At 41.3% G+C, this 20,339-nt stretch overlaps 1 protein-coding gene across 5 annotated transcripts in view; it reads right to left on the minus strand.

Moving 5' to 3' along the window:
- Positions 1–20,339, minus strand: part of cblb (Cbl proto-oncogene B, E3 ubiquitin protein ligase) — a 238,651-nt gene that overhangs the window by 33,321 nt on the left and 184,991 nt on the right. For all 5 annotated transcript variants that reach the window (XM_038801840.1, XM_038801836.1, XM_038801837.1 and 2 more), the window contains 3 exons: positions 17,446–17,546; positions 4,454–4,609; positions 1,872–1,951 (listed from right to left, as the gene is read on the minus strand). In XM_038801840.1, the coding sequence (XP_038657768.1) occupies positions 1,872–1,951; positions 4,454–4,609; positions 17,446–17,546 (337 nt within the window). The remainder of the gene's footprint in view (positions 1–1,871; positions 1,952–4,453; positions 4,610–17,445; positions 17,547–20,339) is intronic.

A 20,339-nucleotide genomic window follows, 5' to 3' on the forward strand; every position in this document is an offset into this window, starting at 1 on the left:
TTTTGACTCCTGGCAGCAGAAAGACAAGAACCTGTCTGTTTTTACTCCAGAAAGGCTGTGATTCCGAACTGGTAGAGAGTCTGGATGAATCTATTTACAGGAGAACCATTACAGGTTGTGCAAGCAAAGTCCAGAACCTGCTATATTTCTCCAGAGTGAGATCTGCATTTCTAACCCACAGAGAAGATCATTGCAGGCTGCAAACCAAAGACTTTAATATACAAGCTTGCTGAGAAGAAGTGTGCCAAAAACCATAAGCTTCCTTTCATTTATGATTTTTACCCATTTCCACCCCTCTGTTTGTCATGTGTGTGTGGTATTTGCTGCATATCTCATTGCAGTTCTTGTTATAAATAAACAGTAATCGTGTTTATATTTACAAACCTGGTGACCGTGATTATTGAGCAGCCAAGGACCAAACACTTATTGGTTAATTCACTTGTATTGTGACTCCAGGGCACGTGGGGCTGGAATTGACCGCACACTAGCCCAGGTGTCGGAACTACTGTACCTTGTATAATAAGACTCATTTAATAGATACAAGATTTTGAGATGGTCAGAGAACAACATTCCCTAATATGCAAATTATTGAGAAAATTTGAAAACAAAAATCCACACTGGTCATAGATACTGAAAATAAATATCTCGTCATGATCAGTGTAACATTATTAAGCCCTTATCTATTTTTTTTTCTTTTTAAAATAATTTAGAATATCCAATTATTTTTTTGCCAATTAAGGGGCAATTTAGCGTGGCCAATCCACCTACCTTGCACATCTTTTTGGTTATAGGGGAAAGACCCACGCAGACATGGGGAGAATGTGCAAACTCCACACGGACAGTGACCCAAGGCCGGCATCGAACCTGGGACCTAGGTGCCATGAGACAGCAGTGTTAACCACTGCGCCACCCGGCCACCCGAAGCCCTTACCTATAACCATAATCTAAACTGAACTGGTGGAGGAACTAGGTGGTCATGATCAGAGTGTGTTTGGATCAGAAAGGAGCAATTCCTTGGATCAGGGAATCAAAATAAGAAACCTTTCTATTTACTTTAGAGTGTGCTCAAGTAGGCAGTAACAAATCACTGACAGGTCAACAGACAAAGGGGTCTGTTGCATTACCCATTGACACCAAGTAACAAATAAGCTCATCAATAAATAATACAAAACTTGCAATTATAACGCATTTTAAATTTTGAAAAATAAAAAGAGATATCAACACAATTTGATACCAAGACATGCAAGGAGATATTAAGATAGGTGACAAAATGCTTGATCAAAGAGGTAGGTTTTAAGGAGCATCTTAAATGAAGAGGTGGAGAAATTTTAGTGAGGATATTTCCAGAGTTAAAGGCCTAGATGGTTGAGAATTTAGCCAATGTTTGTAGGGCTGGAGGAGGTTTATAAATGGTCACATATAATTCTCATCTATTCTTAAAATTACCATTTATCTTGTGATGATAAATGTTGATATCTTACACTGGAACAGACATCGACATGACTGGCAATAATTTAGAAAATGTGGCAACATTTCCTTTTTAAGCAGAACATGTTTCACTCTATAGCACCAAATACATGGATCATATTTTCAAGAAATCACTTTGAAATAAGCTGTACTCAGTGCTTGAACGGCTTTCTGTTATTTTACTATTGCTGATATTTTTGCTTATTTCAATTTTTGTTTAAAATAATTTAATATTAAAAAGTTTCTCCCCGTGTCTGCGTGGGTTTCGCCCCCACAACCCAAAGATGTGTAGGATAGGCGGATTGGCCACGCTAAATTGCCCCTTAATTGGAAAAAATAATTGGGTACTCTAAATTTATTTTTAAAATATATATATTAAAAAGTTAAAATCAAACATATCTTGCCTTTTTCCAACACTTTAGGATTCTTTGCTTCTGTCGTGTTATTGGGTGTTCCATTAGCACACTGCCCATTTTCAAATACTCTGAAAAATTAAACAAGATGAAAAATAAAATTGGACAAAGTTACAGAAATAAGGAGTAAGAGACAAGAATTCAATTTAAACACAGGGCTGATTTAAAATGTTAGACATTGGGGATCAGTAGCCGATAGGGGGAGGTGGTGGTACAGTGGTAACATTACTGAACTCTCAATCCAGAGGCCCAGGCTAATGCTCCAAGGACATGTGTTCAAATCCTACCATGGCAGCTGGCTGAATTCAGTCACTCGCAAAAAACATCTTCAATTGAAAACTAGCCTCAGTAATGGTGACCATAAAATTATCATTGATTGTCGGAAAAATCCAGCCAGTTCACTAATGTCCTTTAAGGAAGGAAATCTACTATCCTTGCCTGGTCTGGTCTACTTGTATAATAAAAACTAAATGGGTGACTTCCAAAATAAAGCGTGCATTTTCCATCAGTCATTCAGACAAGAATCAGAGGTAACATTCTGCAAATATCATTTAAGTTACAATACTGACAATCTCAAATGTAAAGATAATCCCAAAATAAACCCAATAATAGGTTTTATTAAGCCGTTTAAATATTCATATTATAAAGCATTCTGTAATTGTAGTTGGCTATATACACTCTGTAATTAAAATGTATTTGATTTAAAACGTAGATCTACCTTTTGCCCTATGTTGCAATATTTTAAGGACATGGAATGCTGATTTTCCACCCACTGTTTTAAATACATTTTTGACTGGGATTTGAACTAAACAGACCGCAGTCTGTAGAACCACAGATACAGGGCAAGGAAATTTAGGAAAAGTCAAATAGAGGTTAGATTCATTTAGCAAATTGGATTTAACCGTTCTATAGTCAGAGATCATTATTAAATAAAGAAGCTCCCTAAGTTTTATATTTAAGTACTGCTGTCCAGAACTTTCAATGGTGCATATGTCATAGAGAAAATCATTTTAATCTTTTGACCTGTTGATACAAATTGTGGGACTAATCTTTTAAGTATTCAATATAAAAATGAAATGTGCTGTTTTACTATAATGCAGGTGGCACTTCTGTCAACATAAGAGTCTCATGCAATCAACTGCGACCCCAATTATTCCTGATATTCACCAAAACTGATGGCCAACTGATGGTTAAAAATCTCCCAGTAAACCACCAGTCTCAACAAAAATTGAAAGCACAACTCTGGATGTCTGCGAAAAACTAAACGGCAGGTGCCTAGATAATAGCTAGATAATTCTCTGTTTCAAAGCAGAGACTTTGTTGATGCATTTCACATTGATATAGTTGTAATTTATTCGAACAAAAATATTTCCTTTCAAAATTGCAAATCAATGTCTTCTACCCAATTTGAAGTGTGAGCATCGATTACATAATGTCCATTGTGAAAGGATAACAACGGTTGTCAATTATTCAAAAATGAACTAAGCAAAATGGAAAAGAAATTCCATGCAAATTGCATGGCAGATTAATAATTGACATTTTAAATTAATTAAAAAGATTAAATGAAATGAAATGAAAATCGCTATTGTCACAAGTAGGCTTCAATGAAGTTACTGTGAAAAGCCCCTAGTCGCCATATTCCGGCGCCTGTTCGGGGAGGCTGATACGGGAATTGAACCGTGCTGCTGGCCTGCCTTGGTCTGCTTTAAAAGCCAGTGATTTAGCCCAGTGTGCTAAACCAGATTACATTTACTCTCCCAGAGATGCTGTGCCTAATAGCCTCTTAGTGCGTTTGAGGGGAAGTAACTATTAATCTATTGAGATGACTATTAAGATAACAAGTTTGTGCTCCAAGTAAAGAATGTCCAGAACCACATAATATCATAGTTTCCACTATGATAATTAGTGGGTAAAAACTGAAGCATGACGGAAAGGAAACCACGACACTAGTTCAGTTGAAGAAAGTATCACAGTTGGTTGTGATGTTTTCTGTGATCAAATAATCAGCTGATAGCAACTATCGAGGTTCAAACATGAACAATGATCATTTGGTCGAGGCAATAATGGCCCTCAGAATCATACCTCAGCAAAGCTTCATCATGCCCAGTATGAGAATGGAAGGGAGAAAACTGAAGAAAAAAAAAATGCTAACTGCTTAAAATGTGGGCCAGGATTCTCAGTAGCGAGTTGGCCCTGCTACTGCAGTTAGTGGGGATGGAGAATTTGGTGCTCAGCCAAATCGCCCATTCACTGTGGTGGGACCGGAGAATCCCATTGCTATGAATGGATGGAGAATCCCTCCCTGGCTTTACTTTCCACACAAATATAGATTTAAACTGATTTGTGACCCACTGTTGAAATTAATAGATTAACGCTAATCTATAATTAACCGGTTACCCTCGAATCTAGACAGTGCATAGGGTATTCACTGAGTCTTTGGTATAATCCAACAGAATTTTTAAATTTTTTTTCAAGTATGTATTGCTAGTTTTTGTCCTACAGAAAAGGCGAACTAACAATTACTTCATAATACGATGAAATTAAAACTAGTCTAGCCTAAAGAGGAAACTTACCGTGATGCACGAGGTTTCACAGTTTGTGAATGTGATGTTTGTGCAGCTATGGACACAGGATATGATGATGGAATCTTGTATTCATCTTCAATAGACTCATTAAGCCCTCTTATTCTTTCCACGTTTGGCTGTGAATTTGTGAATGGGTGTGGATATCTACGAAAGTAAATCTTTCATAAATAAAACGATTCATTGCAGAGGAGTCGAGTCACCCATTGCAGTTTTACATATTATTCTGATTTTAAGCAGCTGTTACCATAATTGACAACAGCCATGACATAATCACACAGTCAATAAACTCTGCAATTTACTTCCGTTTTGACATTTAAAAATTTCCACACAATATTTCTTTGTTTTGATTACTTCGCCAACATGCTAAATTTGGCAATTTTAAATTGAAGCTCCAGAAAAGGGACATCTACATGAAAAGAATGATAATATTCTATTCAATAATCTAATTGGCCTTGGTGACCACAATAATAAAGTTTGCGGAGATGTTTAATAGGGTTACAGTCTTTAGTCAGCGACTAACGGAGAGAAAATGCCTGCCTCCTGGTAAACAAATAGTCATTAATGTCTCATATTGTACTGTAGTGTCAATGGGCGAGACCTTCCGGCTCTTTACGCCAACAGGATCTTTTGGTCCCACTGACGGCGCACGGCATCGGTGGGTTTCCCCAGAGGCATGGGTAGAATCAATAGAAATCCCATTGATAGCAGCGGAACCGGAAGATCTTGCCAAGAGCCAACACGGACCTCCTCCTGCCACCGAGAAACACGCCGCAGAATCCCACCCGATACGATTGGTTGCAAAGAATTAAAAAAAAAACATTTTTAAAGGAAGAGACCAGTGCAGCATTTTAAAATATGCCCCGATCTCTCGACCCACTTGGGCTCCCCACGGCGGCCATTGGATCCTCCCCCCAACCCACCCGTTAGGAGTTCTCGAGCCTCCCCTCACAAGGCCAAGGGGTCCCAGAGCCTGATCGCCGACGCGGGCAATCTAGCACCCGGGCAACGTCAGCCCGGCAGTGCCTGTACCAGCATAATGGTGGCACCGCCAGGGTGCCCAGCTGGCAGTGCAAAGGTGCAAGCCTGGCAGCACAAAGACGCCCAGGCAGCAGGAGGACCGCCAGGACACCACCGAACCCAAAGCCCGACCACTCAGTGGTTCATGACAGCCTGGGGACAACACCCCCGCCCCCGCCCGTGTGTTACTTGCACATTTCCTGTGGCTAATTTAAGAGCTACTTCAATAAAATGATTAACAAAAGACCTACACCCGCTTCACCTTTTGAACTGGAAGAAATTAGTTATGAAAAACAGTTAGAAAACGTGCTGGTGGCACGGTGGCGCAGTGGTTAGCACTGCTGCCTCACTGTGCTGAGGACCCTGGTTCCATCCCGGCCCATTGTCCGTGTGGAGTTTGCACATTGTCCCCGTGTCTGCATGGATCTCACTCTCCCCCACAACCCAAAGATGTGCAGGGCAGGTGGATTGGCCACACTAAATTGCCCTTAATTGGAAAAATTTGAACAAAAGAAAACACAGATGCAGAAAAGTAAAATTATACCCTGAAACAACACTTTCAGGAAAATAACAATAATCACTTATTGTCACGAGTAGGCTTCAATGAAGCTACTGTGAAAAGCTCCTAGTCGCCACATTCCAGCGCCTGTTCAGGGAGGTTGGTACGGAAATTGAACCCGCGCTGCTGGCATTGTTCTGCATTACAAGCCAGCGATTCAGCCCAATGTGCTAAACCAGCCCCTGACAAACATGTATGTTTGAACTTGATCATTATCTTAAGCAACAAAACGTGAATTAAAATTGGACAAGAAGTTTCACTTCCCTCTAATCTCTCAATCCCCCAGATCATACACCATCTTGCAGATAAAATTGATTTGCAATCTTGCAGATTGATTGCAACTCGTTAAACATATAGAATTGACTTTATTTTAAGAATCATACCACCAAAATAGGTCAAATTTTTAAACCAAAGTAAATGAATAGTGTCTAGATCTGTTAAAATCCAATACAGGAGTAAACACCCGGTTCAATTCTTTAGTTACAAGTATTTGTCAGAATGCAGAATATCTTAATTCAGTATAAAGGCAAAGTGTGGATCCCCACAGCAGACTTGAATTCTGTTATTTGTCTCCATGGGCATCCATACCACATGTTCACATCAAGGTTGAATCAAATTGGCCTTCTTGTATTGCCTCAAAGTGCTTAAACTGCAGGTTAGAATCCTGCACACACTTTGCTCAACTTCAGCTGACAATCAGCTGGAATTAACTGAGCAGCTGTCAGTGTTCCACGATAATCATTGCCTCTCAAGAACAAGTTGAATTTTGATGATGATTATTCTTCAGTTGATTTCGTTTCCTATGCAATCTAAAAACTAAGTGCTCGGGAGACTGTATTGTCATGTATCATTCTTCAGGTGGAAAAGCAGCAACAGCAGCCAGCATGTATTTGTACAGCCTCTTTAATGTCATAAGATGTCCCAAAGTGTTTCATGGGCAAAGTAAAATTTGATACCGAGCTACCGAAGAAATGCTCAGATAAGGTACGTTTAAGGCATCTGTTAATGGAGGAGAGAGAGGTAGAGGGGCGGTGGGCTTTAGGAAGGGAATTTCAGGATTTAGCGCCTGGCATCTGAGGGCACAGTGACCAATGATGGAGCAATGAAAATCAGGAATGCTCAAGGAGCCAGAATTAAAGTGCAGATATCTTGGGAAAGCTATGGGACTGCAGCAGATTACAGAGACAGGGAAGATTGAGGCAAGGAGAGATGAAAACGCGGATGTGAATTTAAAAATCGACTTGTTGCTTAACTGGAAGCCAATGTAGGTCAGCGAGCACAGTGGTGATGGATAACAGGAATTGTCATGGGAGAAGACATGGGCAGCAAAGTTTTGGATTATCTCATGTTTACAGAGGATTAAAAAGCAGGAAGTCACCCAGCGGTGAACTGCAATCATCAAATCTAGAGGCAACCAATAAATTCTCAAGGATTTCAGCAGCAGGTGAGCTGAGGCAGGGATGCAGTTAGGTGACGATACAAAGATGGAAATAAGTGGACGAAGTGAGGGTGCAAATGTGTAGTTGGAAGAACATGTCAAGGTGAAGCATGACAACAAGGTTATAAATAGTCTAGATTACGCTCAAGCAGCTGTCAGTGTAGTCTGGAGTTGGTGACTGGGTTGTACTGGGGGCCAAACATGGTGGGTAGAATTTTCTATTTTTTTTTAAATTGCAGTGTTGGTTCAGGTGAGAAAAGCAGTCTGCAGCACGCTGGCTTTTCTTGCGATATTTACCAGCAGTGAGACAACTTTCAAAAGGAGCCCTACAGAACCCCCACGAAAACTGAGAACCCCCTTCCCCCAACCCCTGCTGACATGGGGGGAACCCCTACCCCCACACCACTGACATGGGGAATTCCCCGCCCCGGTCACGGATATGGAGTTCTCCAGAGGAAGAGCCAGCCCAGTACTTCCCCAGGGGGCAGTGTTCAGGCACTGCCAGTGTATGGTCCTTCTCCTCCACCCCTGTACAGTAAGGCTGTACTTACCTGTGGGTGTGGTCTCATCACCTGGTTTACATTGCACCTTGCCAACGTGGAGAGGAAATCCCAATGTGTGGCGGACAAGCCTGCTAATGGGTTTTAAATGTATTCCACCCAGCCCACACATTTTTGGGTTGTGGGGGTGAAACCCACGCAGACACGGGTAGAATGTGCAAACTGCACACAGACAGCGACCCAGGGCCAGGTACGAACCCAGGTCCTCAGCACCATAGGCAGCAATGCAAACCACTGCGCCACCGTGCCACAATCTCATTTCGTCAATAGCGGAGGCTGTGGATGATCGCAGTGCAAGATCTCGCCCGCAAGATTCTCGGTTTTGGCCTCTCGGGGATTTTGCGCCCACACCATCATTTTCAAATCCTGGCCAATAGTTTGGTTCTTCCCAAAGGTTAACTGGGGCAAATTTCTGTTCATCGATATTTCTGAATATGGGACAAAGAGTCTGGAAATTTAGAGAAAGTGGGGGAGTCGACGGGGGTGGTGATTAGATCATGTGGAATGTCATCAACATACATGTGAAAACGAACATTGCTTACAGATGTTCATAAAATCCCTTCGGTGTAGGAGGCCATTCGGCCCATCGAGTCTGCACCGACCCTTCGAATGAATACTCATTTACACTCCACGTCCACCCCGCCCTATCACAGTAACCCTGAACCTGGACACTAAGGGGCAATTTATAATGGCCAATCCACCCAACCTGCAGATCTTTGGACTGAGAGGGGAAACCGGAGCACCGGAGGAAACCAACCCAGACACGGGGAGAATGTGCAAACTCCACAGACAAAGGCCGGGATTGAAACCGGATCCCTGGGGCTGTGATGCAGCAGTGCTAACCACTGTGCCACCCAGTGTTGCCCAGGAACAGCTTTCAAATGATAAATAGGAAGGGGCGAGGATAGATTCTTGGGGGACACCACAGCCAACCGTGTAGAGGCTGGAAGAGAAGCCATGGCAGGTAATTCTTTGGCTATGATTGGCTGGATAAGATTGAAAACAGCCAAGTGCAGCCCCACCCAACTGGACGATAGTGGAGAGGCTCGAGAGGAGAATGTGGTGATTAATGGCGTCAATGGCTGCAGGAAGGTTGAGAAGACGAGATGGATAGTTTACTTTAGTCACAGGTATATTAGATGTGATTGTGGCTTTGATAAAGAGTTATTCTGATACTCTGGGAGGAGTGGAAACCTGACTGGAGTTTAAAGAAAATGGCATCTTTACTAACATTTTCTGAGGCTACTCTAGGAAACAATACTGTCTGCAGCAAACAAATGTACAGGCAAATCCCATTTTTACGGAATAGGTTGGGGCCTAGGTTCATTCCGTGAAAAAAGATGTTCCTTAAAACCAGTATTATTCACCCTGGATGGATCAGCAGCCATCAGCCTCTCGTTATGGTACATGAACGGGGACAAATTGGCCAATCGTAACCTAGCTGGAGAAACACGAGGCTGAGAAATTAACAGATCTCCATCTGTACCACAAACAATAAGTACCTGTAACTGAAAGGGAGGAGATTGGATGTCGGAACAGGACTCAATGCCACTGGGTGGAGCAGCTGTGTCCTCCATAGCTGCTGCCTTCCTGGCTTCGGGAATAACTGTCTCCTGAGAATTGTAGCTGTGACATTCCACAGTTTCGCCTTCATCACTTGCAAAAACTCCAGGGATGCATTCGATGCAATGAGCGGAAAATCCCTCAAAAGGGCGACAGATCTGGGTGGACCATGAGAAGAAATCGGGAGGCAGCGGCTACGGCTATCGGCGGTACGACTCTTGAGGAGATGGTTTTTCCCAGGGTCAGGGAGGCAGCAGCTGTGGAGGATGCAGCTCCTGCAACCAGTAACAGTGACACTGAGTCTTGGTCTTGTTCTGAGATCCAGCCTCCTCCCTTTCAGTTACAGGTACTTTATTTGATATTATTTAAAGGAGAGAAATAGAGATCCATTAATTTCCTCGGAAAATGACCCAGTGACAGTGAAGGGTGGTGCATGACTTGGATGGGAACTGAAAGGTGGAATGGCCTTACTCTTTTCAGTGAGTTTGGAAGTGCTGGCTAAGCGTCAGCATGTTGCTGCAGACTGAAATTTCAGGCCACCAGTACTGCACTCATGGTGAGGTGCCAATCAAGGGGACTGCTTTGCTCTGGCTAGTGTCATGCTTTTTGAGTGTTATCAGAGTAGTACTCATCAAGTGAAGAATATATTGTTACTCTCCTGACATATGCCATGTAGACGGTGGACCGACTTTGGGGAGTCAGGTGGCGGGTTACTTGCCACAGAATACCCAGCCTCTGGCCTGCTGTTGTTGCCACAGTGATTATGTGGCTGTGCAGTCAACATATATCTGTGAACTACACAATAGCCAGAAACTTCAACATAATCACGTACAGCACAGCTATTCAGTGCATCAAATTTGCATCAGCCGGTTAAAGGATAAACCAGTCAGTACCACTCACCCCACTTTTCCTATATCCTTGCAATCTTCTCAAAATTTTCATCCACATTCCCTTTTGAAGGTTACTATTAAATCAAATGCATCATCTTGCCAAGCAGTTCAGTCGAATTCCTACTCACTTGTTCCTTCATGCCACTTCTGGCGCTTGTGTCATCCACCTTCAATCTGCGCCAGACCCGTCAGCCACTGGAAACATTTCACTTCATATACTGTATTCTTTTATGATTTTAAAGACTTCTATCAAATATCCTCAGCATTCTATACGCTAAGGAAAATTACCTCAGGCTCTCAAGTCTATGTGACACAACTGCAATCACTCATCTCTCGAACCATCTAGCAAATATGGAACACAAGTTCTAGTAGAACTGACTATCATAAAATGCTCACAACTTAGAACCTGAAAATAAAATAGTGGAAGTGCCTCTGATATTGGACTTGCAGAAAGGCTTTGATATGGTGTTTTTTTAAGGGATGTTTATAGAATCCCTACAGTGGAGAGGGCCATTCAGTCCTACGAGTCAGCACCAACCCTCCGAAAGGCCCAATCCCTCACCCTATCCTTGTAACCCAGGAAACCAACCTCACCTTTTGGACACTGAGGGGCAATTTTTAACGCCAATCCACCTAACCTGCACATTTTTGGACTGTGGGAGGAAACCGGAGAACCCGGAGGAAATCACCACAGACACGGGGTGAACGTGCAAACTCCACACGGACAAGTACCCAATGCCAGAATCGAACCCGGGTCCCCGATGCTATGAGGCAGCAGTGCTAACCACTGTGCTGCCACCATGTCATGAGAGATTACAAATGAAACTGAAAGATACAGAAATCAAGATAGGTTGAGATTGGGTAAAGAGTTGGATAATATAAAAATTACATTACTTCTAACAGCTATCGCTTGAGACTATTGAGTGCCACAGGGGTGAGCGCATGCTGGGAAGAATTTTGACTTTAGACCCCCATACAGCAGGAGGTCAGTAACTGTATATAATGAAAACAGCATGGTGGCATAGTGGGTAGCACTGCTCCCTCACAGCATCAGGGATCCCGGTTCAATTCAGACCTCGGGTGACTGTGTGGAGTTTGCACTTTCTCAGAGCATCTGTGTGGGTTTCCTTCGGGTGCTCAGGTTTCCTTCCTCAGTCCAAACATGTGACGGTTAGGTGGATTGGACTTGCTAAACTGTCACTAAGTGTTCAACGGTCAGGTGGGGTTAAGGGGATACAGCTGGGGTCTAGGTGGGGTACACTTTTGGAGGGTTGGTGCAGATTCAATGGGCCAAATAGCATCCTTCTGCACTGTCGGGATTCTATGAAAGTGGGTTTTGTCATGCCTGCAATTCAGTCGTGGTGCCAGCATTTCTCCTCCAGGTTTTCCGATCACCCAAAGGCTGGTGGGAAAATATGCCGTATTTGTCAAAAGAAGAATCTCTAGTCCAAAGGACCTCAGCAGAGCAGAATGACTGAACAGTACAATAATTGCTGAGCCCTCAGCTAACAGAGGAATGTCTGCTTAATGCTACCTGCCCACCCCTGGCCTTACTGACCAAAGCAAGTGATGCTTCCAAAGGCCGGCAGCATGGAGGGATCCTTCAAGTCAAGCAAGCGTGCAGTGGTCAAAGATGTGAGCACAGGGCGGCACCTTGGCTTCACAGCGGGGAGGACCCGGGTTCTATCCTGGCCCTGGGTCACTGTCTGTGTGGAGTTTGCACATTCTCTCCGTGTCTGCATGGGTCTCACCCCCACAACCCAAAAAAATGTGCAGGGTAGGTGGTTTGGCCACACTAAAGTGCCCCTCAACTGAAAAAAAAATACATTTACAAAAAAAGTACATTTTAAAAAAGGATGTGAGCACAAGGGGTATGGTCCCTCAAACCTGGACATTGCACCAAGAGGCGCACAGGTCCCAGGAGGGCAGGAAAGGTGAACAGCATACCTCAGATGCCAACACCTACACTCAGGGACACTCCCACACAACATCCCAGACCACCATACCCTGAAATGCTACCCACTCCTCTCGTTTGGTCCCTCCTCACATTCATACCTGAATAGCCAACACTGACATGCTAATCTTTATACATCTCACACCAATGCCCAGTCATCCTCCATAAATGTTGCCTCTGCCCATACTGAATTCACTGAGCACTAAATTCCAAGGGAGGCGAGATGACCCTTCAGTGACAGCGACCTTGACGGCCACCTGGTCTACCAGGGAGGACACCTGTTCCAAGAGTCTGAAAATATCAACACTGACCCACTGTGAATGTCTTAGCCTCCCATAACAGCTCAGATTTGCTGAGAATAAACTTAGTGAATGAACTCCCAAACCAAAATAAACCACCTGCAAACAGTGCGATGGAGCTGCTTAATTAGTATATAATCTAAAGGATTGGTTTGATAAAGCAGGGATTCTCTACAAAGTGAATTTCAGAGAAAACAAGTCATCCAAAGCTGCATTCAGTACCCATTGAGCTTATAGACGTTAACCTTGGAAAAACTATCTACCTGCCTGCCCACTTTAATATGCTTCTGCCCAATAGAATTTGTGGAAGGAAAAATGATTGAATAATTCACTTGATTACAAAAGTAAAGCAATACACACGTACTTTTTCATAGAATCAGATAAAAATCATTCCTGTAGATTTAATGAAGAACATTTGCTGCAGCTGTTTCATTATGAAATAGCTATAAAATCAGCTGCTGCAGCTCTCTTGATCTTCTTTTCTACCGAAGGAGCAATTGTTTTTTTTACTGAAAGACCTTTGATCTTTGATAATGGATTCAATTCCTAATGAGTTGTTCCACTGCAATAATGACAGGGCACCTGCCAGACAATTTGGAAAATTGCCCAGGTGTGCTCTGTTTACAAAAAACAGCAATTATCATGCTCTCAGACTCCGCGCAATCAGGAGCAAAAGGATGGATAAGCCATCTTGCCATAATGATAGTACAGTAACTTTATCAAGTCAAGTGCGCACATTTGATAATGATACAATTTTTTTCTGGCAATACGTTTTTCTGGCTCATTCATTCTGTCATGATATGTAGACATGCACATAATGAGATACAGACAGGCAGCTAATGAACACAGAGAACAGGACATAACCAATCAGCAGGCAGAACACTTGGGGGTGGTTTCCCACTATAAAAGGCACAAGGCACTCACACTCCGCCTCTTTCCACTGGGGACATCTACAGAGTGAGTCAGGGTGTATATATCACATAACACCTCCAGTTAGTCTGGTTCAGTCAGAGTAACCACACTTAGGTTAGCAGAGAGTCGAACTCACAGAGAACTGTGCAAACTGTGAGACGGGTTCAATAAATCAGATTGAACTAACTTCAAGGTCTGGAATATCTTTCAGTTAAAGCTGCATCCATTTGCAGCCTGTATTATCTCAGTGTATTAACACGACACATTCTGTCTCAATAAATAGTTCCCCACTACAATAGTTACTGAGGTATAGAGCACACTTTTATTTTCAGAAGGTCACTCTTCATTTTGTGCAATTATTTCAACAGCAAATGCATTACCCAACAGTGCATCCTAGCTTAAGTTCTGGGATTTTAGCTCAGAAAAATTAAGGCGTAGAATCAGTTTGGGTGGAGCTAAGAAACACAATGAAGAGAAAACATTGAAGGAAGCGGTTTAAAAGTCTCTTAACAATAGTTCTAGTGTGTAGCAGACTATAAATCAGGCACAGGTTATCATACAAGATCGTTTCTAGATCAGTATGTCAAGGAATCAAATAAGGAACATGCTATTTCAGACTTGGTATTGTGTATGAGAAAGAGTTAATTAATAACATTGTAGAAAAGGGGTCTTGACTAATACCCAGGGCAGAGTGACCATAATAGGATTTAATTTTTTAAATGATTCAATTCACTCCAAAATCAGGGTCTTAAATCTAAACAATGCAAACTGCATAGGCTTGAGAAACTACATTAAAAATCTAACAGCAGACGAACAATGTTTGGCATTTATAGAATTAATACACAATTTGCAAGAAATATGCATTAATTTAAGGCACAAAAACCCAAACAAAATGGTCCAACTATGGTTAACAAAAGGAATTAAGATAATATTGGGTCAAAGGAAGAGGTTTATAATGTTACCAAAAAGAGTAGTAGTAGAATGCAACAAATATGGGCCAACAAATTGATATGGGGAATAATGAAAATGACAGCAGATTACCAAGAGGCATTTTATATTACCCCAATCCCATGAGCTTTATTTTTGTGCAATAATCTCTCGCATCACCTTACTGAATGCTTTTTTAAAAATCTAAATACACTACATCCACTGACTTCCCTTTATGCATCTTATTAGTGACATCCTCAAAAAATTCTAAAAGATTTGTCAAACATGATTTCCCTTTCACAAATTCATGTTGTTTCCTCTTTATCATATCATGATTTTCTCAGTGAATTTTTAGCATTTTCTTAACAGTAGATTCTATAATTTTGCCTACCACTGATGTTAGTGTAACTGGTCTACTGTTCTTCGTTTTCTCTTTTCCTCCATTCTTAAGTATGGTGGGGTTAGCGGTTCCTATCTTCCGAACCTTAGGACCTATGCATGATCCTACTAGTCAGTTCGCTGTTTTTCCATGTCCACCTTGCTCGTCAGCCTAACCTTTCTAATGCGGGTGTTGAGTTCTTTGTGAGGAGAGCAAGAATGAGGTGCTTAAGGAAATCAGAGTAAGAAAAGAAATAGTACTTTAGTAGAAAAATAGTAGTGAAATTAATGAGACTAAGCAGTGACAAATCCCCCAGGCCTGATAACGTGCATCCTAGAGATTTAAGTCGGCAGCTATATAAATAGTGGATGCATTGGTTTTGATCTTCCAGGACTCCTTAGGTTCTAGAACAGGATCAAGATTTGGAGGATAGGAAACATAACCCCACTATATTTAAGATCAGAGGAACAGAGAAAAAGAGGGACAATAGACCAGTTACACTAACATCACCGGAGGGCGAAATGATACAATCATTTGTTAGGAATGTGGTAAAACGACACCGAAGAAAATCATGACATGACGAAGCAAAACAGCATGAATTTAAGGGAAATCATGTTCGACAAATCTTTTAGAATTTTCTTGAGTTATGTAACGAATAGGACAGTTAAAGGGGAATCAGTGGATATGGCGCCTTTGGGTATTCAAAATGAATTTGATAAAATGCCACACAAGAGGTTCTTACACAAAATTAGGACTCACGGGACTGGGAGTAATATATAATGGATTGAGGATTGGTTAATGGACAGAAAACAGTCAGAGCAAACAGAAAATTTTCTGGTTTTCAGTATACCGCAAAGAACAGTAATTAGGCCTCAGCTATGTACAATCGAACACAAAATGCAAAGGGACTGCAGAATGACAGACCGGTTGAGTGAGTGGGCAGGACACGACAGATTAAATACAGTGTAGTAAAGTGTAGTTTGAGGAAAGAAATTACAGTAAAATATTTTTTAAATGGAAGAAGACTGGAAAATGTTTTTGGGACCTGGTGTATGAATTACAGAAAATTACATGCAGGTACAGCAAGAAATTAGGAAGGAAAATGGTCTGTTCCCTTTATTACGAAAGGACTGGAGTTATAGGAGTAAAGACATCTTACTAGAATTATTGAGGGCCACAACTGAAGTGGTCACCTAACCAAGTTAAAGACCTATTTAACCGAATGGGGATGTACAACAAATATTCCAGATTCCAGAGGTGAGGAGGGGAGATTGAGTAGTCCAGGCATAAATATCCAAGAATCTCGAACAATTGGACGATCTAACTTGAAAGAAAATTTAGGGTAAATGCTGAGAAAATGGTTTCCCTGTCTGGGGCATCTAGAATATGGGGTCACGGTCTCAGAATAAGGGGTCACTCACTTAGGACTAAAATGAGGAGAAACGTCTTCATTCAAAGGGGTTGCGAACCTTAGGTACTTTCTAACATACAGAATTGTAGGTGCTGAGTCATTGATTACAATATATTCAAGACATTGGTACGGGTTTGAGTACTACAAGAAATGCATAAGATGTGTAAAAAAAACAGACCATGCCAGTCATTGTGCCCCACATGAGCCTCCTCCCGCCTTTCCTTATCAAAATCTATTACCATAACCTTCTATTCTCTTCATATGGAGTACTGCAGGAAGGTGGGAGTTAATCTTATGATTCAATAAAATCTTCAGGATCATATTGAATGGCACAGCAGGTTTAAAGGACCAATTGGCGTACTTGTTTCTATTTCTTGTGTATAAGATGTATTTAAACACAAGTTTATTTATATTTGCTGTAAAATACATTTTCAAAATAGATTGGCTAATGTAGTCCAATTTAAAATTATTTATTTACTGGATTGTGGGTGGGACAAAGGGTAAATCTGCAATTTAATTATTATATGAAAGGACTTTTTTTTCTCACCCCTCTTTAAGGGAGTAATTCATGCTGAATTATGCATCCACATGAACTATTTGCCTCACAGCATCTCATCAAACTAACCACTCTTGTAGGTACAACCTGAAGACTGGCGAACTGATCAAAACGAGTTGCCGTTCCCAAACCTCATTTCTATTAACACCCAAAATGACTTTCCAGCAAATATCACTGAGTAATAATCAGAGATCACACCTGATCTTTGATCTTCTTGGACATGGATACTAATAATCATGCCCTCATTACTGATTCAATCACTCTAGGTAAGTAATTGAATGGGCCATCTTTTAGGTGAGCAGAAATCAGTACCACATCACCAGAATACCAATTGGGATTAAATAAATATTAATAACCCAAGTAAAATATCATGCTCCAAGTTTCTTCACACTTTACATTTGCAACAACTACCATGATTTAAGATTACTCTGCTATGAAAAAGCCAACAAAACTCTGTTGGCATACCTATTGGTGCAACATTGTTATTTTTTTAACCAAAATTAACAGTAATTTACTTTGTGTTGTTGGGAAATGCTACAATTGTTGGTGGCGGTGGAGACTGTCGTGGTGGAGGAACATCATATTCATCAGTCCGCAGAAGTCCGTTGCTGATTGTCTATAAAAAAAAGGGGAACAAACTGTTTATTTCCAAAAACCTACTGCATCGGCCATTGACATAGCTTTAAAGCAAGCAATTCATATATTGTTCATAATTATACAGTCATGTAGCAGTAAACAGTGCATTTATAAGATTTTACTACTAATATTTATTGGTTTTCATTCATGAGTGACCTTGAATGAAAACTCTAATCAAAAAGGATGACTAAGATCAATGTTCATATTGAATACAATTATCTAATAGCATCTAAGTAACATAGTAGAGCCACTATTTTAAGTTTTTTCTTTGCTGTTGTACTCAACTCTGGTTAAGAAATTTGACTGCAGTATGAAGATACAATTCTGTCCAAGCATATATGTAATAACAAGCCAAATAACAATACTTCTAAACGTAACTGCTGAATGCACATTACTCTAACGAAATCAAGGCATGGGGATAACATACCAACACTCTTGTTCAAAAAAAGTCCAACGATAAGCCCAGCAACTACAAGCCAGTCAGTTCGACTTCAGTGGTGGAGATACTTCCAAAACAATACTTCGGGGCAAAGTTCATAGTGACATGGACAAATGCGGATTAACAAAGGGAAGCCATCATGGATTTCTGAAGGGAAAATCATGTTTAACCAACTTGGAGTTTTTTGAAGAAGTAACTGAGGATGAAGTGGACTTCCAAAAGGCATTTGATACAGTGCCACAAAACAGACGTGTGAGCACGGTTGCAGCTCATGGAATAAAAGCGACAGTAGCAACATGGATAGACAATTGGTGAGCGACAGGAAACAGAGTAGTGGTCAATGGATGTTTCCGTCCTGGAAGTGGAGTTCTCTCAGGGGTCAGTGTTGAGACCCTTGTTTTTCCTGATATTTATAAATGACCCAGACCTTGGTGTACAAGGCACAATTTCAAGATTTGTGGACAATACAAAAAAAACTTATGATCATTGTGGACTCGGAGGATAGTGTAGAACTTCAAAAGTATATAGACAGGTTGGGGGGATGGGCAGATTAGTGGCCGGTGAAATCCAATGCAAAGAAATGTGAAGTGAATCATTTTGGTTGGAAGAATAGGAAACAAAATATAAAATAAAGGGAACAACTCTAAAGGAGAAGCAGGAGTGACCTGGTATATCTATGCATAAATTACTGAAGGTGTCAGGACAGGTTTGGAGCAGTTATTCAAGCAAACAGTATCCTGAGCTGTATTAATAGGGGTACAGAGTAGAAGAGGAAGTTTGGTTTCAGCTAGAGTATTGCCTCAGTTCTGGGCACTGCGATTTAAGAAGGATGTGATGGCATTTGAGAGGATGCAGAAAAGATCCACAAGAATGGTTTCAGGGATGAGGAAATTCAGTTTTGAGGATAAATTGGAGAAGTTAAGATTGGTTTACTTGGAGAAAAGAAAATTAAGTGATTTAATAGAGATATTCAGAATCATGAGGAGTCCAAACAGAGTAGATAGGAAGAAACTATCCCCACTTGTGAAAGGGTTGATAATGAGATGGCACCGATTTAAAGTAAACAAAGCAAAAGTGATAGGAGGAGAAACATTTTTACATACTGAGCGGTTAGGATTTGGAATGTACAGTTCGAGTGTGAGATGGAAGCAGGTTCAAGTGATGCATTCAAAATGGAATTAGACTATTATCTGAAATGGAGGAATGTGCCGGGTTACGGAGGTGAAGTCAGGGCAATGGTGAACTGCTCGGAGGAACTGGTGCAGACACGATGGACCAAATGACCTCCTTCTGCGCTGTAACAATTCGGTGATTAAGTGAACCGGAAGTGTATGGTTCCAGAGACAAAGGATCCTCATTCCACACCAGTGTTATCTGCCAAAGTAAAATCCAGACCATACATCACAGCTTCACTGAAGTCAGAAACATGCCGATTAGGTCACCATTGTTAATCTGCTATTGAGGTGCAATAGTGGTTCATCACCAGCTGCATTGTGAGTAAGCTGCAAATGCTTATTTCACTTCTCCAAAAGTTCATGGCATTTCGGATTAAAATTCTTGCAAAAATAGGTTTCACACATTAAATCACAACACACTTAAATGTTTGTTTTGGAAGAAAATGTAACCACTCAGGTGTGAGGCAACCTCAACCAATTAATGAAAAAATGAAATGAAAAATGAAATGAAAATCGCTTATTGTCACGAGTAGGCTTCAATGAAGTTACTGTGAAAAGCCCCTAATCGCCACATTTCGGCGCCTGTCCAGGGAGGCTGGTACGGGAAAGGTACCAATCTGGCAGCAACAACCACAAAACAAACCAATTCCAATGCTTACACTTATTTTTCCATTTGATACATGATTTCTGAGCCACAATACTACATAAATAAATTTAAACCAGAAATATCTCAAGATGCCCATCTCCCTTTTCATTGGGAATGGGGCTCTTAAGTTCTCGGCCCTTTGAGCCTGCTTCACCATTCAATAAGATCATGGCTGATCTGATTGTAACTCAACACTCACACCTACCACCAGTAACCTCTCTCTCTCTCCATCCTCCCCACCCCTGTTGGTACAAATGCTGCACATATAGGGCTAGGGGTTCCCCACTGGAGTCATCAAACATGTCACCCGGTGAGCTCTTCTCACCTTTTGAATAGCTGTGGTGGCCCAAATGCAGATGGCACAGTGGACTGCGAGAATGAAGATATCATGGTCTGAAGAAGAGTCATATACAACTCCAACTTTGTTTCTCTCTCCACAGATGCTGCCAGACCTGCTGAATTTTTCCCAGCATTTTCTGTTTTTATTTCAGATCTGCAGAATCCACAGTATTT

This window comes from Scyliorhinus canicula, chromosome 7 (genome assembly GCF_902713615.1).
Source record: "Scyliorhinus canicula chromosome 7, sScyCan1.1, whole genome shotgun sequence".
Taxonomy (NCBI): domain Eukaryota; kingdom Metazoa; phylum Chordata; class Chondrichthyes; order Carcharhiniformes; family Scyliorhinidae; genus Scyliorhinus; species Scyliorhinus canicula.